The following is a 25,130-nucleotide window of genomic DNA, read 5'->3' as shown; positions in this document are numbered from 1 at the left end:
TGTCACAATTTGATCAGAATCTACCACAAAGGTAACATAAGAATCGCCCCAGAATTTGTTCATATGTGCACAAGTTGATTAGGATATTCGGTTATTCAAAAAAAAGAGAGAAGGTAACATAAGAATCACTTACAGTTTGACACCGTCTAGTCTAGTTTGTGATAACCACTGTAAAAATTAACTAATGAAATGCAATTTGATAAAAAGTACTTGTATAAACCGTTGAAATAAGCGATAGATTCATGTAGAATTGAGGTGTCCCAACAATGAATGAACGACGTTACAATAGTGTTAGCAAACAAAGGCCGGGCGAACGTGAACTAGACTTTCAATTCCAACATCTAATTAGTGTCTTATTATTAGTCAAGTTGTCCCCTGTTTTTTTTTTTGTTAACTAAACAAGGTTCATCTTTAATTTACTTAGAGATTGACCATGACATACACGAGATGAAAGTATTTACCACTGAAATAAACGTAGGATTAATTCATGCAGAATCGGGTTGTCCCAACACTGATTGAAAGACATTACATTAATGTTAGCAAACAAAGGGTGAACTAGACTTTAGATCCCAACCATTGTGACACAAATTAAACATTCCTTCGTAGGGTCTTCTTTAATACTTAAGTACTTTCAACAAATACATCAACTTCCTCTTCATTCAAGTGAAACAACATTTGAACTCCATTTCCGTCTTTCACGCTTAGGTATTTTGTCTTGTCCCTCTTGGAGTTGTAAAAGACTGACTTGTAGGACGTCGATATATTTAGACAATTACAAATTGCTTTAAGTAGCTCCTGGTACGATATGTCGTCTTCAATCAGTACAGCTGCAGAAACACCCCCACGGTAATTAAAGGTACCATCGGGGAGTACAGTCCTTGTTCCTTTCCCATAGCAAAAGAAAGCCAAACACTTCTTTTCTGTGTTGCTCATATTTAATCAACATGCCACAAACATTAAAGATGACAAATGGTGAGAATAATATTTCTACAAAATCATAAAAAAAGAATGTCGGAGACAATATTTCCATACCATAAATAGTAATGATTATAGTAAACTAGATAGTAAGAAAATTGCACACAGTGGACTGAAGTTTCCATACATCACTGTGATGAACTCATCTAATACAGTGTAAAAAACATGGAATCAGAAGGCTGTGAAGAGTCCATTTGACCTTTCAAATTGAAGGGCAAACCACTTTCCCCAAATGACTTGAATTGAGCGCGCGCTCTCTCTCTCTCTCAGTGCTAGCCAAAGCGAAGGTGAGAAAGCTATTGTATTACTACTATTACCACACAGAGAGTAGCTAGTGGGTATAGTATTACCTCTCGGAGTTTCATTGCTTTCCACAATGTTCGATTCTCTGTCCACAATGATTCAACGGCATTACAATAATTTTAGCCAACAACGAGCGCAGCCGAACTAAAACTTCCATTAATTCAACAATTGTGACACAAATTAAACATACCTGGTACTAGCATGGATAGGGTCTTTGTCAACAAACACATCAACTTCATCTTCATTCAAATAAAACAACATTTTTACTCCATTATCGTCTCTCACGCATAGGTACTTTGTCTTGTCCCTCTTCATGTTGTGAAAGATCAACATGTTATGCAATGATATATTTAGGCAAGAACTGATTTTTGAAAGCAACTCCTCGTTTGACACGTTGTCTTCAATCAACATAGCTCCACAAACGCCCCCAACATAATCAAAGGTATCATTCAGGAGTACCCTCCTTTCTCCGCCGTAATAGTAAAAGCAAGTCAAACGTTTGTTTTCTGTGATGCTCATATCTAATTAATATGCATAAACATTAATTAAGATCATGATAACAAAAGGTGAGAATAGTATTCCTACAAAATCACGAAAAAAATTCAGAGAAAATATATAGTACATGCATTGAAAGATATACTATGACAAGGATTGAATATGACCTCCGAAATAGAGGTTGACTTGTAGCCAAACATTCATCAAACATCAAATATTTACAAGCTAGTAATTCCTTTACCAAAAATCTTGGTCTCTGGCTAGCTTACTTCTATTGTAGTGAGATTTAAAAATATTTTCGTGGCTCTTCACATCTCAGCCTCTTCTTGTTCCCTAGGAATTTTACGGTGGAGGTAGTCTTGAGTACTCTCCGTAGGTGCTCTAAGGTGTTTTTCATAACGCGTACGTCCTCAGCAATCACATGCGTTACCCTTTAAGCAATGTCTTGTCCACGTTGGACTAAGAGCATCCACAATGTAATAATCAAAATTAAAAGATTGTTAAAGTTAACAATGTATATTTAAAAAAATGTTCACATTGTAATAATCAAAGTTAGCAACCTCCTAACTAATAATCAAATTTGGGCATTTGAATAATCAAAAGTAACAATGTGGGACTTCACATTGCTAACTTTAGCAACCCTCTAAATGAATAATCAAAAGCTGACGTGACAAGTTTTGATTATTTACTTTTGATTATTACATTGCGGATGCTTTAAGCCACCTTTGGGGTGATGATTGAGCAAGTTGGTGGGCCTTGTTTGGGAGAAATTTTTTGGTACCGGGTGGGTACCACGTGGCCATGCCCACGTGGTGCCTGAGCAGTCCATTTGGGCTGTTCAAAAGTGTGTTGGACGTGTTGGTCCAAATAGCAACCCAAGAGGGGGGGGTGAATTGGGTATCTCAAATATAACGCGGAATTTTAAAAAACAAATTGCAATCTATTCAACTACAATTATAATTTCAATGATATTCTATTCTACTCATGCGATATAGATATGCAAAACTGAAAGTAAAGAGAGTAGGGAAGAGAGAATCGAACGCAAGGATTTATAGTGGTTCGGTCCGCAACTTCACGGCCTAGTCCACTCCCCAAGTGTCCAACTCAGGATTTGCTGCACTATCTCCAATAGTTACAATCCTTCTAGCTTCGCGGGTGCTAGACAACCTTTACAACGAGCAATCTATCCCCAATCACTCTGACTAATTTTGACTCCGGTGCTAGTCACACCTAACCCAACTAGTTTTGACTCCGGTGCTAGTAACACCTAACTCTCAAGTGATTTTCTCTCCAAAATCACTCACAAAAATATTAACTCTCACAAGAGTATGAATAAGGGTGTACAATCCCTTTTACAATAAGGTTCAAGAAACAACACTCAAGCTAGTGTAGATATTCAAGATGTAAGCGTAGAGGTTGATAGAGATTTGCAATTGAAAAGCTCAATGAATTATTTCTCCGGAGATCTCTTCTATTGTCTTCATTCTTCTACTGTATTTATTCTTGGAGAATAAGACTTCAGACATGTGGAAGCTCCACTAGCCGTTGGAATATTGAACTCCAATCCTTTTCATTTCCAAACGTTTGCATCTTCCATCTTGAGCAACATCAACTACAATCAAGCCATCAATTTGCCGAAATACTATAAAGCTCCAAGTAGTATTCAATTGTCCTCCTTGATTAATATTTGCTTTCCATAGAAGTCCTCATAGCCAATCACAAATTAGGAGAAGATTTGTCCTTAATCTTCTTCCTTCTAATTTCAATCTTGACTATTGGAGATAGGAGTTTTGATGTAGAGTCTTTCCTTGTGTAACTCAATCAAGTCCTACAAAATAAATATTATTCAAATCAATAGCAAATAATATTAATTGTATTTCTCTTCAATAAAATTTACTTTGTTATCATCAAAATCAAATAAGGTTTTCATAGAAATCTTTGGGCTAACAATCTCCCCCTTTTTGATGATGACAAACAATTAATGATCTATTCAAATAAATTCAGAAATTTAATTATAACAAAAGAATTAAGATATACTCCCCCTGAATTTATGCATTCTTGCTTGAGCTTTTTCTCCCCCTTTGTTTTTCACTATATTTCTCCCCCTTTGTCATCAACAAAAAGTAGGGGAACCTTTGTTCATGATACTCCGCAAAATTTCTGGTTATCCCCATAGAGTTTGAAACTCCCTTCGAATTTGCATGTCCGGAATCGCATGTATTGCGTATTGAACAGATAAGGTGCACAGTCATTATTGGTATAGGGATTAAAACTCCCTTGAGCTTGCATTCTTGGATCATATCGCAGATCAAACCAATATGATGCACTTTTCAATCCACACTTGTTAATCCTTCTTTGTGAATAACTCATAAGCTGTCTCTACTTTAAATTGATTAGAACTTTGAGCAACTAAAATTGCTAATTTCTAACCATACCATACGAATCTGAGTTGACTCTACCAATCTGTTGAGCTGACTCCATCACAAACAGTCGCTTTCCTTGTTGTCTAAAAACCATCTTTAAACATATGCCTTTGAGCGCACGTCAATCTACAAAAATAAATCATATGTAGTTCTTTGGTACCCACATTTTCTTGGGTCCGGGAGGGTTAGTAACAAGATGCTTAGGAACCCATGTCTTTTTCATTACAACACAAATATTTTTACGAATAGGACAGGAATATGATAAATGACCAATCATTTCACAATAGTTGCAAGTAGTGTAAGCATGACTAGAAGAAGTTGATTTCACAAACAAATTTTGATAAAACTTTTGCTTTTTGGTTGGATTAAAACCGATGCCTGCTTTGTCAAAAACACATCTTTGTTTTCCAAGAAGCATATCCAAATTTTCTTTTCCTTGAACAAATTTAGAAAGAGATGTTTTCAAATCCTCAACCTCATTTTTTAAAACATCATTTTCAAGTCTCAAATTATTTTGAAATACCAAATCATTTGCAATCTCTTTTGGAGAACAAACTTCTTCAATTTTCCCTTTCAAGGCATCTTTCTCATTTTTCAAACATTCATTTTCAGCTAAGAGGGAAAAATTTGTCTTTTTGAGAGACTTATATTTGGAACTCAAATTCTTAAACTTGGAATGCAATTCTTCAAAAGCATCTAACAGTTCATCATAAGTAAATTGCTCATCAAAATCATCACTAGAGTTTACCTCTTCCTCACCATGTGCCATCAAGCATAGGTTAGCAACTTCTTGGTCACTATTTTCTTCGGAACTACTCAGATCAATTTCTCTCAATGCTGCAAGCATTGCTCTTCGTTTTGCCTTTTTCGTTGACTTCTTGATTTCAGGACATTGTGATTTCAAATGGCCCGGCCTCTTACATTCGTAGCATATGATGTCTCTTTTCTTGCTATTTTCTCCTTTGGAACCATCTTTTTCTAAAATTCTTTTTGCCCTTTGCATTTTTCTTGTCATGGACTTTTTGAACTTTCTTGTGATTACCGCTAGATCTTCATCATTGCTTGATTCGGAGTCATCTTCACTTTCACTTGATGTACTTGAAGTAGAAATTTTAAAAGCAAGGTCCTTTTTCTTACGGCTTAAATTATCCTCCAAGTTCATCGTGATTTCATGAGTCATAAGAGAACCCAAAAGCTCATCCAAATTGTAATTTGTGAGGTCTTGTTTGGCCTCAATTATTGCCGTCACTTTTGGCTCCCATTGCTTTGGTAATGACCTAAGAATCTTTCTCACAAGATCAACATTAGAGTAAGACTTTCCAAGAGATTTCAAGCCATTAATAATATCAGTAAAGCGTGTAAACATGTTAGAGATGGATTCATCAGGCATCATTTTAAACAATTCATACTTATGAACAAGCATGTCAATTTTGGATTCTTTAACCTGACTAGTACCCTCATGCGTAACTTCTAGCTTATCCCAGATTTCCTTAGCCGATTCACATGTAGAGACTCTATTAAATTCATTAGGATCTAAAGCACAATATAATAGATTCATAGCTTTAGCATTCAGCTCAATTCCTTTAACATCACTCGCATCCCATTCTTTTTCCTCTTTAGAAACTACTACTCCATTAACGGTTTTGGTAGGACGATGCGGCCCATCAACAATAACTTTCCACAACTTGTAGTCAGTTTGAATATAAATACGCATTCTAGCCTTCCAATAATTATAGTTAGACCCGCTAAATAAAGGAGGTCTATTGCTCGATTGACCCTCAGGAAGGAAGGTGCCATAAGGGGTTGCCATAGATCTTACCCTAAGATGATTAAGTCAAAAAAAAAAAAACTAGAGCCTCGCTCTGATACCAATTGTTGGTCCAAATAGCAACCCAAGAGGGGGGGTGAATTGGGTATCTCAAATATAACGCGGAATTTTAAAAAACAAATTGCAATCTATTCAACTACAATTATAATTTCAATGATATTCTATTCTACTCATGCGATATAGATATGCAAAACTGAAAGTAAAGAGAGTAGGGAAGAGAGAATCGAACGCAAGGATTTATAGTGGTTCGGTCCGCAACTTCACGGCCTAGTCCACTCCCCAAGTGTCCAACTCAGGATTTGCTGCACTATCTCCAATAGTTACAATCCTTCTAGCTTCGCGGGTGCTAGACAACCTTTACAACGAGCAATCTATCCCCAATCACTCTGACTAATTTTGACTCCGGTGCTAGTCACACCTAACCCAACTAGTTTTGACTCCGGTGCTAGTAACACCTAACTCTCAAGTGATTTTCTTTCCAAAATCACTCACAAAAATATTAACTCTCACAAGAGTATGAATAAGGGTGTACAATCCCTTTTACAATAAGGTTCAAGAAACAACACTCAAGCTAGTGTAGATATTCAAGATGTAAGCGTAGAGGTTGATAGAGATTTGCAATTGAAAAGCTCAATGAATTATTTCTCCGGAGATCTCTTCTATTGTCTTCATTCTTCTACTGTATTTATTCTTGGAGAATAAGACTTCAGACATGTGGAAGCTCCACTAGCCGTTGGAATATTGAACTCCAATCCTTTTCATTTCCAAACGTTTGCATCTTCCATCTTGAGCAACATCAACTACAATCAAGCCATCAATTTGCCGAAATACTATAAAGCTCCAAGTAGTATTCAATTGTCCTCCTTGATTAATATTTGCTTTCCATAGAAGTCCTCATAGCCAATCACAAATTAGGAGAAGATTTGTCCTTAATCTTCTTCCTTCTAATTTCAATCTTGACTATTGGAGATAGGAGTTTTGATGTAGAGTCTTTCCTTGTGTAACTCAATCAAGTCCTACAAAATAAATATTATTCAAATCAATAGCAAATAATATTAATTGTATTTCTCTTCAATAAAATTTACTTTGTTATCATCAAAATCAAATAAGGTTTTCATAGAAATCTTTGGGCTAACAGGACGGCTCAGATTAAAACTCTCTCTCCAAATACGAATTGTCCAAAACCAAAATGGACGGCCCGGATGTGCTGAGCGGGCACCACCTAGTACCCACCCGGCACTGAAAAATTTCTCCTTTGTTTGGCCTTTGGTCCCTCCCTGGGTTCTTCTTACAGCTGTGTACCCATGCTGAGCACCAACGCTGGTGTTAGGGGTGCCCAGCAAGTCACCTAACTAACCCAGATCGCTGAAACCGGAGGTCGCAGCTACAAATATTAACATGCTTATTACTTAAAATAGTACAGTACTAAATTAACCATGATATCATAATACCAAAAATATATTTACGCATTTTCATAATTTAATTATCCATCATATAAATAGAAGTAGTTTAATGATCTATCAAAATGCAACTCGATGTTCTTTTCAATTCCGAAAATCACCCGGAGTCACTCTAAACTAAACTTCAAAGAATTTTTTTGAGAAGAATGATTTTTCTATAGAATTGAACTGAGAGGTAGAACAAGTTTTCTCAGTTGAGGGACCGTTCTTGCGTTCTCTATTATTTTTGGATTTGAGGGTGGCATGTGCCACTCCCCACATGCCACCCCCCCGCTCCCCTCTTCCCCCCAATTGCCTTTGCCACTGCCGAGATATGGTATGGATGGATACGGGTCCTAATATATGAATTTTGTTAGAACAGGTTGGTTTGACCGCCCAAACCACACAACCACAATTGAACCGACCAAACTAGACCACAATAATAGACAAGTGTAGATGGAGAAAATGACAATCGTAATATTTGAATTTTGTTAGAACAGGTTGGTTTGACCGCCCAAACCACACAACCACAATCGAACTGACCTAACCAGACCACAATAACAGACAAGTGCAGATGGAGAAAATGACGAACCGCGGCGAGCGGCTCGATTTTGTTTCGCCCAAAACCGTATGCTGGGCAACCCTAGTTGGCATAATTGGTCCCTTATGGCCTGTTATAAGCAGCATATAGATCGAAGGTGTGGAAGCAATCCGGGGAAACAACATTGGGAAGTCCTGAAGTGGATACTAAGGTATTTGCGAGGGACCGCGGACGTGCCGTTGTGTTTTGGGAGAGGAGATTTGGGGGTGAAAGGATATGTGGATGTAGATTTTGCTAGTGATCATGATACAAGGCAAAGTACCACAAGATATATATGTCTATACTTTGGGATCAACAACAGTGAGTTGGGTCTCACGTCTGCAAAAGTTGGTAATTTTGTCCATGACAAAAGCTGAGTATGTAACAGTTACCGGAGACCGTTAAGGAGATGATTTGGTTGAAGGCGTTTCTAGGTGAGTTGGGTTTGGTGACAGCCAGGGTGCTATGCACCTTGCGAAGAATCCGGTGTTTCATGCCAGAACGAAGCACATCGATTTGAGATACCATTTCGTCCGCTCGCTTTTGGAAGAAGGTGAACTGTTAATTGAGAAGATATTGGGGAGTCGGAATCTAACAGATATGTTGACAAAGTCGGGATTTATCCCGTTGGAAGAAATTTTCTGCTGTTTTCCAGTCTCCTGTAAAAGAGTAGCCTTGAGAAGTGGAATGTATCTCCACCACTCGTACTTCTCTTCCATCGGTTCAGTGTTCTCTGCGTTTTTTTAACGAATAACCAAAATTCATACACCATCAGATTTGCAGGGATTTTTGAGTAACATACTTCCTCATATCAAATCTCATTTTTAATTAGTACAAAAATAGAAATAACAGATCAAATAAAAAAAAAAATGGTTTGGAAGAGGACAATTAAATGGCCATGTGTATGTTTTAATTGGTTCGGAAGTGATTTTTCATGCACTATTTTTTTTTTTACTAACCACATTTTCATTTTTGTTTGTAGTGTGTCAAGTTACCAAAACACTCTTTCACTTTTCAATATTTCCTTTTCCTTGTTATCCAAATGAAATAATCTTTGCACAAAAATTAATGACATTTTGGTAATTTCAGACACTAAAAACAAAAAGAGAGCGTGGCTATTAAAATCACTCTCCTTTGGTAATGGAGTGTTTGGAAAGTCGATAAAACATATATGCCGTCTAACAAATATTGATGGCTCAAATCCTCTGTACCGGTATTAATTAACCGTATTATTTGTTCAGTTTACTTCTGCATTTTAATGTGATATCTTTTTTAACCGTTATATGATATCTTTAGATTCTCATATTTGAAGGGGACCTGATCAGTGTCAAATATGGACTTCGGATATATGGTCTACTAGCTAGTAGACAGAGCTACCCTTTAATTAAGTTGTTCTGTTCTTAAATATCCAATAAGTCTAGCCACATAGATAAACCACACAAATCTCACACATATTGCTGATGTGTCAACGGGGGGGGGGGGGGTCGCACAATCTATTCAAGGATGGATTTCCCTCGTTACCCTCGACTCTCCCTCTTCTCTCTCTCTCAAAACACTCTTTCAACCCACCCCAATCGTCCATCTCTCCCACCATTCTATACCCCATGAAGAAAATCTAAACAGTGAAACCAAATAAACCCAAAAAAATGAGAACCTCTCCTCTAAAATATCTTCCCCAATTTCTCTATTTTCCTCTTTTTCCCACGCATACTCAGACCTCGATCGGTCCAAACAAGTCTGACTCATCGACTGAGTCGACTCACCATCAGAGAATAAAGCTTCCCCACTGTTCCTTTGCAGAGAATAAAGTTTTTCCATCAAACGGCTAAGTTGCAAAAATCTATTTTTACCTGCCTCCCCTTTAGTTTTGGGTGGGTGATTTTCTTTTTCTTGGACCTCTGTCATTTTATAATCCGAGAGAAATGGATATTTCCTTTTTGCTTTTGTTCACTGGTAATGAACTCCTTTATGTCATTTGTATCTCTATGTACATAAAGCTATACACATACATGTATATATTAGCTAATCTCTTCTTGACCACGTTGGAGAGAGAGAGAGGGAGGGAGAGAGGATTTGGGGGAATTGATTTCGGATTGATGAATATGGGTTTTGGAGAGAGAGAGAGAGAGATGATTTGGGGGAGTTGAATTTGGGTTGAAGGATTTGGGTTTTGGGGGAGAGAGAGAGAGTCGAGGGTAATAAGGGAAAGCATCCTGGAGTAGGGCGTGGGTCCTTATTGTTTTTGACACATCAGCAGTATGTGTAAGATTTGTGTTGTTTATCTGTGTGGTTAGACTTATATATATCTTGAATGTGAAATTGTATATTACTTCTTGGCTGCAAAGACTACGCTGCGGAGGAACTTTAATTTGGTCTTCTTAAGTATCATTTAAAATTAGCCGAGCAAAAAAAAAAGTATCATTTAAAATTAGAGTCCCTTTTGAAAATTTATAGTTTTGAGAGAGCACTCCTAAGGTCTCATTAAAGGTCAGACTATTCAAAAGAGAGAAACCAAAATGGGACGGAATGAGTAGGATTTGGTACTGAAGACAATGAATCCGTTTCATCGATCTTGAGCTCCTCCTCTTGTATAAAAAATAAATTCATTTGGTAGTAGTTTAAATAGTTACCTGGATCTATGGAGCTGCTTGTTCCTGCAACCACATTCATCTTCAGCTTATCGGATGAAGAATCCAGGGGCACTTTTTGGTCCATAACTACTGCTCTTCTCTTCAAGAGATGATCAAAGTGGATGAGAGAGAGAAAATGAGGAGTGAGAGAGAGACTGAGACTCCTTAGTGATGTGCAGGGTAATTAACTACTCTCTAGCATAGAAGGATCCCCGTTGGGCAGGTGTGTTGAGCTAGCTAGAGCTTCCACTATTTATATACTCCGTACACCATAGAAGCACACATACATATATGCAGCAATAGGGTATTCGTAAGTTGAGTGTTTGTTATGCCATGAAGGAACAAACACCTTATCCTTCTTTCTTTCTTTCATACATGGAAGTTAAAGAAAGGAACAAATACCTTGCCCCCATATATGGTAATTAAATAGAGGAATATTTAACACTACCAGAAGGTAGGTATATATATATGAGAAAAGAGAATAAATTCTTTACTCCACTAGTGTAAACATTTGTTTCCTCCAAATCAATTTCATCGCACCACGTTGCAAAATAGTGGTCCCAATCAATAGAATATAGCGACGTGATGCAATATAATTGATTTGGAGGAAACAAATATTTACACCGACGTTGTAAATAATTTATTCTCATGAGAAAAAGTAAGAGTGATCTAACTAGGAGGTAGGTATACATATGAGAAAAAGTAAGAGTGATCTAATTAAGATTACGAAATTACACAGTTGAAGAAAAAAAGAAGATATTACACAGTAGATAGACAGGATTAGTACAAAAGAAACCTGCGTCCAATTTTGTAACATGCATGCAACGGTGATAAGGGCTTCTAACTCAGTTGGTCGTGTCTAGAACTTCAAGTGTTGGGAGAATATGTCCAATTTGCTAACTTCAATTGTTGGGTGATAGGGGCTTCAAGTGTTGGTCGTGTCTAGAACTTGGTTTCGATCGAACCGATTTTTTCTGGGCAGCGGAGAAAAAACAAAAGCTTGTTCCGGACTATGGTCGCCGGAGCCGTCAACATTGGTCGATTGGGAACATGCGAGACGGAGATCTGATCTTAGTGAGACGAACGGATTACAAATGTTGGGCTTGGAGTGCCCCCATAGATTTGGTTACACAATGACACTACCAGCGACCGCTCTAAAAACAGACTTGCAGGTGTGATGTCGAATGTTATAAAAGACTTAATTGAAGCCCTCTCTTACACTAATTAGTTTTAGGATAGATGGTAGAAAAACGGTCGGACAAGTGGTATCAGAGCCAAGAAGTCATGGGTTTGAGTCGCAGGAGCGTCATCATGAGGGAATGATTATTGGGCCCGGAGTGCTCCCATGCATGGATTTGGTTACACAATGTCACTCCCTGAGACCGCTATAAAAACAGACATGCGGGTGCAATGTCAAATGCCATCAAAGACTTAATTGAACAATTCGCTAACACCAATTGATTTTAGGAGAGATGGTGGAAAATCGGTCCGACAACAAAGATCAAACTATGAAGCCAAGCTCTTCTGGATTTCGACTGAAATAGAGGCGGCTCAATATACGTCACTGGATTGTTGGGCGGCGTCTGGGGATCGTGAGAACTTTAACTTTGCACTCAAAAATTTGATTTTGATGGAGCTAATTTCTGGGTGAAAATAGCAAAAGAATGTTGAAGGCCGAAGGTATGTTTTTGAGAGAATTTGTTAGGATTAGCCTAGTGCTCTAAATATCACTCACTGATGCAAACAGAGGAGTATCAATCTAACTCTCAAACTTGTATTTCACAAACACTCAATCTGTATTACACTGAGAAACTATAGGTTTTTCTTATACTCTCTCACACACATTGATCACTCTTATTTGCATACTTATATATTCAGATTACAAGCCTATTTATAGGCTGAACAGCAAATAAAAAACAAACATGTGATAAACTTGTGAGCAAATTTCAAACATATTACGGAAGCTTGAAAGTCTGATAAGGAATAGTTCTCCACGTTTTTCTTCTCCCAATTATCCACTTGTCCTTTGAAACTTATCTGACTTAATCAAGCTAACTTTTCAACGAAGGGTACACCAACTGAGAAGCCGTGGTGGAATAACAGATAACGGTCACAAAAGAAAGGAATCGGAAGTCTCCCATTGGAGCCGAGCTAGACTTTCAATTCCAACGATTGTACACAAATCAAACGTACTTGTAGTTAGGGTCTTCGACAACAAATACATCAACTTCCTCTTCATTCAAGTGAAACAACATTTCAACTCCATTATCGTCATTCAAGAGTAGGTATTTTGTCTTGTCTCTCTTCAAGTTGTAAAAGATCACTACGTGGCGAAAAATTGATAATTTTAGGCAAGAACAGATTTTTGAACGCTGCTCCTGGTACGACACATCGTCGTCAATCAGCACAACATAAGAAACACCCCCATGGGGATCAAAGGTGCCATCAGGGAGTACCTTTCTTGTTTCATTCCAATTACAAAAGCAAGTCAAGCGCTTTTTTTCTGTGTTGCTCATAGTTAATTAAGAAGAAACATTAAGAATGGTGAGTATAAATTCTACAAAATGATAAAAAGAAATAACGTCGGAGACAATACATGTGTCCATAGCATAAATGGTATATGCATGCATATGGTAAACTAGAGATAAATAAATGGTATATGCATGCATAAATACCATGCATGCATATGGTAAACTAGAGATAAATAAATGGTATATGCATGCATATGGTAAACTAGAGATAAGAAAATTTAATGGTTTAGGGTTGAATATGATGACCTACGAAAGAGAGATGCATTTGTAGCCAATCAATCACGCACATATTACCAGCGATTTACTAGTTCTTCTACCAAAAAGATGGTCAAAAAAATAAAGGAAGGATGCAAATTAATTATTTACGTCACATTGAGCTAGGTACATATCAAAGGGATACTTAAATAAAGGGATACTTACGATCTTGAAATCCTCCTATGATATCTCATTTAATTGCAGAGATTGATATTCATCCCAATCTCCTTAATTTAGGAAACAATAAATGCGTATATATCTATATATCATAATAAAAGGGTAATAAGGGTAATTCACGCATTAAAATGAAGAAAACATAAGCATGAAAAGTGAGTGAGATGAAATCTTACTTTGTATGACTAATTGGGATGGATATTTAAAAACTCCCATGTCCTTCAATACTTTTCTTCTCAAATAATTACAATTAGGAGTTAAGTACGTACAACTAGAAGTTTTTGCCGGTAAATTTTCTTGTAAAAATTCTACCTGTTGCTAGTTATTGATCAGGAATCCTTCAACAGCCATTGATCGACCTATGCCTGAATCGATATTGTCTTGTGTTGTGTTGCAATTCATGAACTATAACTACAATATATAGATTTACCCAAGTACGTACGTACATGAACTAATGTACATACTCCTCTAGCTAGCCTTCGAATAATTAATCCCATGGAAACTACTTATGGTCAATATCCTTGCATGTATAAGTCCACAATCACTACACGGAAACTAACTACCTTAATGTTACAAATTACAATGGTAAGATGGGCAAGAAAATTGAAAGAAATTTTATTTTATTTTATTTTTTATCCGCAAATTGAATGAGATTAAGAAAGGGTATAAAGTATAAACAAGAAAATCAATGAAGAGGAAAAGCTAAAGGGGAAATTTTTGTTCATTGGAAAGGACATAAATCAATTGCACACAGTGGACTGAAGTTAATTTCCAAACATCACTTTGATGAACTCATCTAAAACAGTACTGTCAAAAACATGGAATCTGAAGAGTACTGTCATTGTCAAGACCATTTTACCCTTCAAATTAAAGGGCAAACCACTTTCCCCAAATGAATTTAATTAATTGAGCCCTAATTTGTCTCTCGTTGTCTCTCTATCTCTCTCTCTCTCTCTCTCACCCATTGTTAGCCGAACCGTATGTGACGAAGCTATTGTATTACCACACGGAGAGTAGCTAGTGGGTATAGTATTACCTCTCGGTGCTTTATTGCTTTCCACAATGTTCGATTCCCTGTTCACAATGATTGAACGGCATTACAATAATTTTAGCCAACAATGAGCGCAGCCGAACTAAACTTCCAATTCAACAATTGTGACACAAATTGAACATACCTGGTACTAGTATCGAAAGGGTCTTCGTCAACAAACACATCAACTTCATCTTCATTCAAGTAAAACATCATTTTTACTCCATTGTTGTCTTTCACGCGTAGATACTTTGTCTTGTCACTCTTCGTGTTGTAAAAGATTGACTTGTTATGCAACGATACATTTAGGCAAGAACTGATTTTTAAAAGCAACACCTTGTTCGACGCGTTGTCTTCAATCAGCATAGCTTCAGAAATGCCCCCAACATAATGAAAGGTACCATTCGGGAGTACCCTCCTTTCTCCACCGCAATAGAGAAAGCAAGTCAAACGCTTCTTTCCTGTGATGCTCATATCTAATTAATATGCATGAACATTGAAATAACATATGGTGAGATACATTGTTCCTATAAAATCATATATATATATATATATATATATATATATATAGAGTCCGGATCTCTTAAGGGATCCCGCACGGTCTTACCGTGCGAGACTCCCCTTTTCCGATTGAATTACGATGATCTGAGCCGCTCAAAGTGATCAGAACGTATTTTAAGGGTATCCGCGAAAAATCAGCAAAAAAAATGATCGGAAAGGGCTTGATTTGAACAGTTTTTATTGAACGGTTCAGTAAAAAACTGCTCGGATCAAGCCCTTCCCGATCAATTTTTTTGCTGATTTCTACCAGAACACCCTTAAAATCACGTTCTGAACACATTGAGCGGCTCGGATCATCACGATTCGATCGGGAAAGGGGAGTCCTGCACGATAAGGCCATGCGGGATCCCTCATTGGATCCTAAGAGTGTGTGTGTGTGTGTATATATATATATATCGAGCCAAAATATGTGCAAACCATAAGTAGTACATGCGGCATGGAAAGATATAACCATATAATGGTTTAGGATTGACTATGACCTACGAAATAGAGGTTGACTTGTAGCCAAACAATCATCGATTATCAAATATTTACTAGCTAGTTCTTTTACCGAAAATCTCGCTCTCTGGCTAGCTTACTTCTATTGTACTGAGATTTAAAAAAAAAAACATTTTCGTGGCTATTTGCATCTCCGCCTCTTGTTCCTTCGGAATTTGAGATTTTATGGTGGAGGTCTGTCTTGATCAGTACTCCCCCGTGCAATGTGATCTTGTTCAGGTTGGACGAAGCCCCCTTCGGGGTAATAATCAGAGCTGTACCCATGCTGAGCAGCAAGGCTGGCGTTAGAGGTGCCCAGCGGGAAATGGCGGAGCCATTAAGGGGTTGGGGGTAGGGCTGCAAACGAGCCGAGCCGAGCCGAGTCGAGTTTTAGAGTGTTCGAGCTCGGCTCGCCAAAAATTTAGTTGGCTCGAGCTCGGCTCGAGCTCGTGACGAGCTGCAGGACTCGAGCTCGAGCTCGGCTCGAGATGTATTTACGGAGCTCGAGCTCGGCTCGTTTATGAAATAAATATATATATAAATATATATAATATAATCGAGCTCGCGAGCCAATTCGAGCCAAGTTTCGACTAACTCGAGCTCGGCTCGTTTATGAAACAAGCCCAGGACTCGAGCTCGAGCTCGTTCGTTTTTGTCTCGAACCGAGTCGAGCCGAGCTCCGAGCCGCTCGCAAGCGGCTCGGATCATTTGCAGCCCTAGTTGGGGGTGGCCAGGGCCCCCGGTTTTTTTTGGATTGATATATGCCCTGTGTGCTCTGATAATTCTCCCATTGACAAAATAATACAAGACGGTCTCAAAATTATTGAATTTTGAGTTTTGCATTCCCCAGCGATTGGCCACAGAGCAAACCGCCGGGGAAGGACTACTCGGGGCAACCAAGCAACAGACCTCTAAATTTCTCCGACTAAACCGAAACCAAGTCGTCCATTACCCTTGGACATTAGCTTAACGTAGATTATTCGTATCAGTTCCCGCCCTTGATCATCAACACGGCCGTCGGCCAAACAAGTCAATTCAGAGTGACAATTAAACAGGGGGCAACTCATTGAAACTTGTCAAGTGGCATCAAGCTCACTACCAGTAAATCTATTATATTTCCTTAATTTCTATACAATCCGATTAATTTGTTGGAGATTTTCAAAATAATTTATGGGTTTCGGTTTGGGTTATTTTTGAAAAGGTATTGAGAGAGAATTTTGTGAAGAGGAATGCTACATACGCTACACACTTTCACTACACCATCCACTACATTCTTTATGAGACTTATTTCGGGTCCAACAAAAAATACAGAAAAATATCCATAAATTTTAAAATAATATTTTAGGGGGCCCTGCAAAAAATCAGCTCTAACGGGTATCGATAAATATTATTTCTGGGTTCGTATGTTCAAAACTGCGCAGTTGAGCATTTTCACTTCTATAAATTTAGAAATAATACTTACCGATACCGGTTAAAGCTGATTTTTTGCAGAGCCCCCTAAAATATTATTTTAAAATTTATGGATATTTTTCTGTATTTTTTGTTGGACCCGAAATGAGTCCCATAAAAAATGTAGTGGATGGTGTAGTGAAAGTGTGTAGTGTATGTAGCATTCCTCTTTTGTGAAAGGTTGTTACATCTTTCTCACATGAGTTGTGACTTTATGTGAATGGTTATAAGTTAACACCCATTAAATTGGGATGTGTTTATTTAGAAAAGATGTGATTGTTAGGAAGAAATGTGAAACATGGGAGTGCTTCCAAGAAGTATGACCCTTCCTAATTAATTGTTCGGTCTTGGTATTGTCAGCGTACTGGGTTGATGATAAGCGCACTAAAAAACAAGAAAAACACGTATTTCTATATACTTTTTATATACCCTTTAATACACATTCACACACTCACTATTGTCAACCCACATGGTTGATTTTAGAATTTTTCTTAATTGTTTAAAGGGTGCCTACTAATAGTAATATTTCTTTCTATTCTTTAAAAGACTTGATCCTTCCAATTGCTATCTTCAAAAGACATGACCATTCTTTGTGTTTGTTCAAAGATACGACTTTTCACATAAAGGTGCCTATAAATTTATAATAGGTCATTTGTAAAGTCATTCGATTAGACCGAAAAATTCGATATTGGATTGCTCACTCTCTCTCTACACACTACCTAGAATGGCAAACTGATATTCTGTTATTCTACATAAATAAAATATCAGTTCTTGGTTCTTTTACAATTGCTAAGTGGATATTCAGTTTGTTTTCGTTTGTGCAAACGCAGATAAAAAGAACCTAGAGTTCGGATTCGTTTTATCTTGAAGGCAAATTTACTGTAACCCAGTGCACACCTTCTGGTGGGAGCAAATACTGTCTTTAGGACAACGTTCTCTTAATGCGACTCAAATGGTTTCTATCGTTCCAGGTTTTGAAAAGACAACCCCATCACTTTCATCATTTTGAAGACTAGTTTTCTCCAATAATCTAAAGACAAAGATGAAAGTGGATTGAGTATGATATGGGTCCTTAAGACGAAGATTGATAGATGTGATTGGAAACTTCAAAAGAAAATAGTGATCTAATCAACTTACGATGCTGCGGTTTTCAGCAAGCCACCTCTCATTATATACTTTATTCTCGTGGATCGAGTAAGGCACGTTCTAATTTATCTTTTGATATGCCCATGATGTTTAAAAGTGTGTACAATTTTTTGGTCGGGTATTTGATACGTCACCGTATTTACAATCGTTAATTATTTGTGATATTATAGTTAATTATTTTTAAATAGGAAATTCGGACTCCCTGTTTTGAAGCCGCGCCACTTCTCGATATGGTCAGATAGAACACTATCACTAGAGAATAAAAGTCCACGACTTTGGAATTATTCTAGTTCGGTGGTCTTTTGATTATGCATTAGATTAGATTAGTTTGTGAGGTCCCACTTGCCGTGTAGCTTTCACTTACAGTTTTCAAAATAATTGGACAAAAGTTTTTTTTGCAATTTTTGTGCTAAAAAGTAGTTATTTTTCAAAATACTTGAGTAAAAGTTAAAAAAAATACTTCTATGATTCTTCTCGTCGAGTCTATGAATCTCGTCGAGACGAATCAATAACTCAAAAAAAATTGAAGTAAAACTAACAAATACAGAAAAAATTAAAATAAAGACAATTTTCAAATTTAAATTAAGTTTAAATTAAATTTAAAGAGAAAGAGGCCTTCTTCAGTCGGGTTAACTTAGAAGATCAGGCAATCAGTTGGCTCACCTTGTGGCTTCATCTCTGGCCTTGAAGAAGGGGCGTCTTCCTCTGGATTATCGGAGGGTTCATCCTCCGGCTCCTCTTCTTGTTTCTGCTTTGTGGAATGATTTTTCTTCTTCTTTGTAGCCTTTCGAAGCATTTCTGCTGATATAAAACAAAAAAACAAAAATAAAAATTTCGCACCACCCCATGAATTTGTACTATTACCGTTATCAAATTCACAGACTCTGTGAACAAGAAGTTTAGATCCCAGATCTAACATCTTCTAGCTGGAGTACTGTTATAGGGGAAGTAGGCAAACAAATATGCTACGCCACATATATCATACACAGATCCAGACATAGATCAATGTGTCCGGAATCGTGCGATGTATGTGGACCCCATGTTTACTGTGTCGAACTCATCTGTGTTCGGACCCAGACAGTTCTGGATACATCTTTGTCCGGGTATGTGCGTCTATGTCTATATAAGCCATTTGTGTCTACTTACAAACCATTTAAAATGCGTGAAAAATTGTGAATTAAAATAGCTTATTAATAGACTTATACTAAGTCTGTTAATTTGTTAAAAGTAGTAATTTGTTCCTGATTTTTTCACAATTTTCACACGAATGGTTATAAGTAGAAAATTTAACTTCAATTGAGTCGTAATTCGAAACCAGTATCAGATCGTAATCCGATGGTTTGGACTGGATCCATTCTAAGAGTTTCACAGATTGATTTGGTTTTCAAAGTTTTTAATTTATGATCGAAAGTTGATCTATTTATGATTGATGTGCCATAAAATTGAACGGGAGATGGTGCAGTGCAACATTCGAACCATCCGTTCGGCGATCCAACGGTCTAAATTTCATTTCGGCACCATGTAACATCCAATCGTTCATTGTCAAAATGAAATCTAGACCATTAGATTACCGAACATACAGATTGGATGCTGCACACCCGCACAGCACAGATGACTGGATTGGCTAGGTCGTTACCTTTCATGGCGCTTTCGTCTGATGCACCAAGGTCTTCAAGACTGAATCCCAATTGCTTTAGGGACTGATTTTCAGCTTTAGTATCACTAAGCTGTTGAATCACTGGTTCAGCTTCGCTAAGTTGTTCTATCATTGGTATGGACACTGTGACTGTAGTGACCTTTGTATCTTCTTCTTTAAAGCCGGCTCTGATGTTCTTAATCATTGTTGCAAGAAAATCATCTTGAACACATCTGGCAACGTTTTTGTCTTTGGTTGCTTTTCTCAGAATGGTGATGAAGCACTCTTTATGGTAAGCGAGATTATCCTTGTGGCCTTGAGGAAACTCACACCATATGGTTGGAACCGAACCGTCTTCATGAATACCACATTCATCACATATGAATGCCTTGTTTTCGACAGCTTCGAAAGAGCACAGCTGAATGGCTCCTTCTCTTCCTTGCCAATTCTGTATCTGAAAAGGCATGATAGGATTCTCTGGGATTGGTCTAAATTAACCAATCGTTGACTTCTGATTCTGATAGGTCGTCGTCTTCTTCTTCAGAAGTTGCTTTTTTTGGTTGTGGATTATTGCAGAACTCATTATTGCATATTTCATAAGTTAAAGACAGGTTTATCACATTCTCAAAAATTCAAATTTGAGTCGAGTTTAAATGCTTAGTTTTTAAAATTTTTCAAGCTTGATCCAAATTTGAACACATGTAATAAAGATTTTTTTTTTTGCAAAAATGTTACTCCCTCTGTCATTTATTTAGAGTCCAGTATTCTATTTTAGGTTGTTCCTTAATAAATATTTATTTTGTAAAGTTACTGGATAAAAATTAGTGCATTGTCTATTTTATCCCTAAAAGTATGTTCCATTTTGAAAAGTTAATGAGTAAAAGTGTAATGATGATGGGTAAGTAGAGAAAGTGGAGGAAAATGTTGATGTGAAAGGTATAATGATGTCTTTTTAATAAGTTGAAGTTACGAAATAGGACACTTAAAAAGGGACGGAAGGAGTAGAAGGTTCCATTGATAGGAGAAACAATACATCAAAAAGAGCAAGATCCACACAACACAATGGGCAAATCAAGCCAAGGGAGAGCCAACAAGAAAGCACCTCACTCCCACACACAAACTTTCTCGGCACAACATTCGCCACAAAAAAATCACACAAGCAAACCAATAGAAATCTCTGAAGCGGAGGAAACAACACCATCAAGGGTAGGATACCAAAAAAAAACGCAGCAAAGAAAAATAAACCAAAATTTACAGAAACAGATCTACGCTCCTAAATCCGGTCACCGAGATCGCAGATCACAGTAGCAACCACACCCAACCATCCAGCAACAGCAACGACTATTTTCGTCCCACAACAATAACCTTGTCAGGGCTCGAACAAGCGGCACCCAAACGACAAGGTCGGACTAGCTTGATAACGCCGATAAAACTCGCACAGTGAGGAAGATTGGAAAAGAGAGCACATAGACGGATTGCACGTGGACGATTGGTGCCATCGATGAGGAGCACCAAATTCAAGGAGGGACAGATCTAAAGAGATACAAGAGGAGGAAAAAGAACCCCAACCATAATCATGTCACAAAACAAATCACCGCTCCGGTTCCGGGGGCTTATTCACCGGAGGACCTCACCAAGCGGCCCAACAACCCATCATAATAGGGAGTGGATGGTCGGTGATAGAGGGGTGGGGGGTGGGGTGGGGTGAGGCGGCAGCTTCAGCCCCCCTACTAGGAAACCCTACCAGGCCTGATCAATACTGGGTTAGGCTTGTTTGGCTTGATTAAAACCCCTTACCTTTATGTCTATTTGGTGACTACCAATTCACCTTGTTAGATTTTTTCACTCACCACTCATTTAAAATACTTAAACTTGGTTAATCTAGAGACTACTCCATATATTATTAATTGGTTTTAGGTTGAAACTCTCTAAAAATATAACAAGGTAATAGAGCTAGGTCCTTGATAACTTCACCTCCTGTGGTCCAGTATCTGTGTACCAATGTCACTCGAGGAGTGCTAGACTTTATTTCACATCACTTACCTAAGCTAACCAAACTTTGTTAATCAAGAGGTTATTTCACCTCTTTTCAATAGGTTTTAGGTTAAACCCTCCAAAAAAAATCTAACATACCTTTTCGGGTATGAAGAATTAAGAAACAAGTGGACAGTGGCGAAGATACATGGGGACCAATGCGGGCTTGGGACCCCCCGGTTTTTTTTTTAATTTGTAGAAAATACCTTAGAAGTTCTATTAGTATGTCACCTTTAAAAGACTCAGAATTATTGAGTATTTTTTAGGTCTCATCTAAATATATTATGGAGAAGGGTGTTAGGCATCGCATGGCGATACCCCAAAACCACTTAATAATTAAATACTCACACGCAAACCTTAATTCACTTAATATTTGCCTCAAAACTATCATATGTATAAACAATTAAAATTACTATGTTATCATAAAATGTAAGTCAAGCGAGTCTCATTTTCACATTTTTCTTTATTTCTCTCATTTCCTCTTCAATTTATCAATAATTGCCTTCTCCTTTGTGTTGAAGATTATTCATTGAGAACTAAAAATTAAATTATTTGCGTAATGAAAATTATAAATTTATCTAAAACATAAAATTATTTTGATTTTTCATAATGTGATAACTAAACACTTTTCAAATAGGAATATATCTAAAGAAAAGCTCAAAAGAAAATCAAGGCATGCTGGATTTTTAAAAAATAGATAGATAGATGTGTTTTTTTTTTTTTTTTCAACAACAAAGTGACATGTATGCATTGTGCGCCCCCATTAGTACAACTTTCTGGCTAGTGGAACTAACCATCCCGTAAAAAGCAACAGATTTTTATTCTAATTCGAAAAGGAACCGCAATGTAAACCATCAAAGAATATTATTGTCACGGAAATATCCTTCATGCCACGTGAGTAATGAGGTTTGGTCAGAGAAAGATCAAATAAAAAAGAAAGGTACGTCATGGCTGACGGATAGAGAACCGGAGATGGTGACAATTCAACAGCAACTGCGGTTGCCGGAGTGGGCGATGAATAGAGGCTTCGTCCCACGACTGGCGGTAGACCATGGCCGCCGGCAAATAATGATACACTACCGAATAAAGGTGGCTTTGCTGGACTGAATTTGGCGAAGCCCTCAACGTCTTGGGCCTAATTGGACCATGGAAGAACACCTGCAGCGCAACTGAGTAAAGCTTGAGCCATTTAGTTTGTAATTTAATTAGTTATGTAAGGTGAGGGATTAGTTGAGCTGGGTTAGTTGAGGTGGATTAGTTGAGTCAGTTTTTCCTTGTTTTGGTTTCGTGCATAAAGAGGGAAGAAGAAGCTGTGAAGGGCATGAAGAGAGAAGAAGAAGCTGTGAAGGGCATGTTGAAAATTGTAACAAAAAGCAGTTGAGACGAGAGCTCTCAATTTGAAACTCTCCTTTTTTTTCCATTGTTCTTATTTCTTGTTCAATCTATATACCACCGATCCTATCAGTGGTATCAGAGCCACCGATCTTCGGCCATGGCATCCGAGCAAGAGTTCTGGGAGTCCATGCGCTCCGATTTACGCAAGATCGACGCAGTGCTCTCTGAGATGCTTGCAATCACCCGGAGTACCAAGGAAACTTTTCGGTGCATGGAAGAAAATCTTCAGTGCCTCGAACAACTGCTCGGAGAACCGAGTTGCGAAGAAGCAGCGATGGAAATTGGTTTGGCGACTAAGGACATTGACGGTGACTTACCGTTTGGGTTCGAGAAGGCTACGACGTTCGAGTCCGACGATTTGACGGGAGGCGACGATAACTCAGAGATCTGTCCGATGTCGGCGAACCATTCCGCCCTTGTCTCAACCAGCTACCGGTCTCCGTCGAGGTCGCGTCCCTCTTTCAAGGTAACTTCAAACCCCAACAGTATGTTTCAATCTGTAGCTGGAACCAAATCCATTTCTATTCGGACTATGAGGGTGACGGGTAGAGAAAAGGAAATGCAAGGAGGAGAAGCTCCAAACACTCCAACGGTTCGCTTAATTGTGAATGAGTGGGATCCCGGTGGAATATTTTTTCAATTGAAACTTTCATTTTTTGGCTTTAATAATCCTCCTAGCTTCAGCTCTGGTGTTTTGATTTTGCAAAGTGCGACACGCGTCGAAAGGGGTATGAACGTGTATGACGAATTCGTGTTTGATAAAATTATTCGCCCAAATAGGGAGGCTCAAATGGTGATTACTTTTGTCAAAGTTGTTGGTGTTAAGATTGAAGGGATTGTGTTTGATAAAATGCCACACAAGGATCCTACCGGATGGAATGTCACAATTGAGGGATGTGCACAGTACGTAAAATTGAGAAATGCATTATGTTGGAGTCACAAAAGGGCAGTGGACAGGGATGAGATCACTTGTGGAAATGGGTCTGAGGTGGATGATTGCTATGAGCAAAATAGAGATAATAGTCTGATATTTTCAAGGGAGATACAACCATTGATTTCAAGGGTTTTTGATGACCAAAATGTTGGCATTATTGCATTTGGAGCTAAAGGAAGTGGGAAGACATACACAATCCAGGCTACCGAGGAGAAACAAGGATTGGTGGCACTGGCATTTGCTGAAGTGCTTTCAATGGCCGGGGACAATCAAAAGTGTAGTTCGCGTCAAGCCACGAAACAAGTACCGTACGAGCAACTGAGGGAAGCATTGTATTTGTATCACCTTGGTCTAATGGAGGACACCGTAGGCACTTGGATGGTTTGTGGGTTTCACAAAGTTTATGGCATTAACGACTTCAACTGGGAATTGACAAATCCAGGTTGGTCAATGCTGGACCATGACTCCTTGTCAACTCTCATTAATAATTTTCTCCAAATTGCTACTGCCTTGCTTGTCACATTGGCTTCGGACCCAATGTTCCCTATGTGTGAGAAGGTTACAATTGCGATGATTGGTCAATCAGTTAATGCCATTGAGTGTTTCAAGAATGGGTTAGTCCCAAATATGCAGTCCGATGCCGATATCTCGGAGCAACAGATTGGCATCTCTTCTTTGGGATATAGTTCCAACCCTTCCTTCTTTTTAATCCAGGCTTTCAAAGCCATTGCTTCCGAGCCCAATATGTTGAATCTTGTGACGGCCACACATGATCAGAAAATTCTTCTTGGGAGGGTTATTTGGGCTGTGAGGGAGGTTTCTTGCCTCTACATTT

General features: G+C 38.1%; 1 protein-coding gene across 1 annotated transcript in view; it reads right to left on the bottom strand.

Annotated features, from left to right (window-relative positions):
• Positions 1 to 25,130, bottom strand: part of LOC131325334 (uncharacterized) — a 64,764-nt gene that overhangs the window by 23,775 nt on the left and 15,859 nt on the right. The window contains exons 4-8 of the mRNA XM_058357533.1: positions 18,960 to 19,094; positions 14,809 to 15,139; positions 14,670 to 14,707; positions 1,469 to 1,799; positions 1,326 to 1,363 (exon numbers count right to left, since the gene is read on the bottom strand). Of these exons, the coding sequence (XP_058213516.1) occupies positions 1,326 to 1,363; positions 1,469 to 1,799; positions 14,670 to 14,707; positions 14,809 to 15,139; positions 18,960 to 19,094 (873 nt within the window). The remainder of the gene's footprint in view (positions 1 to 1,325; positions 1,364 to 1,468; positions 1,800 to 14,669; positions 14,708 to 14,808; positions 15,140 to 18,959; positions 19,095 to 25,130) is intronic.

This window comes from Rhododendron vialii, chromosome 5a (genome assembly GCF_030253575.1).
Source record: "Rhododendron vialii isolate Sample 1 chromosome 5a, ASM3025357v1".
In the NCBI taxonomy this organism is placed as follows: domain Eukaryota; kingdom Viridiplantae; phylum Streptophyta; class Magnoliopsida; order Ericales; family Ericaceae; genus Rhododendron; species Rhododendron vialii.
This window is presented reverse-complemented; position numbering and strand designations above follow the sequence as displayed.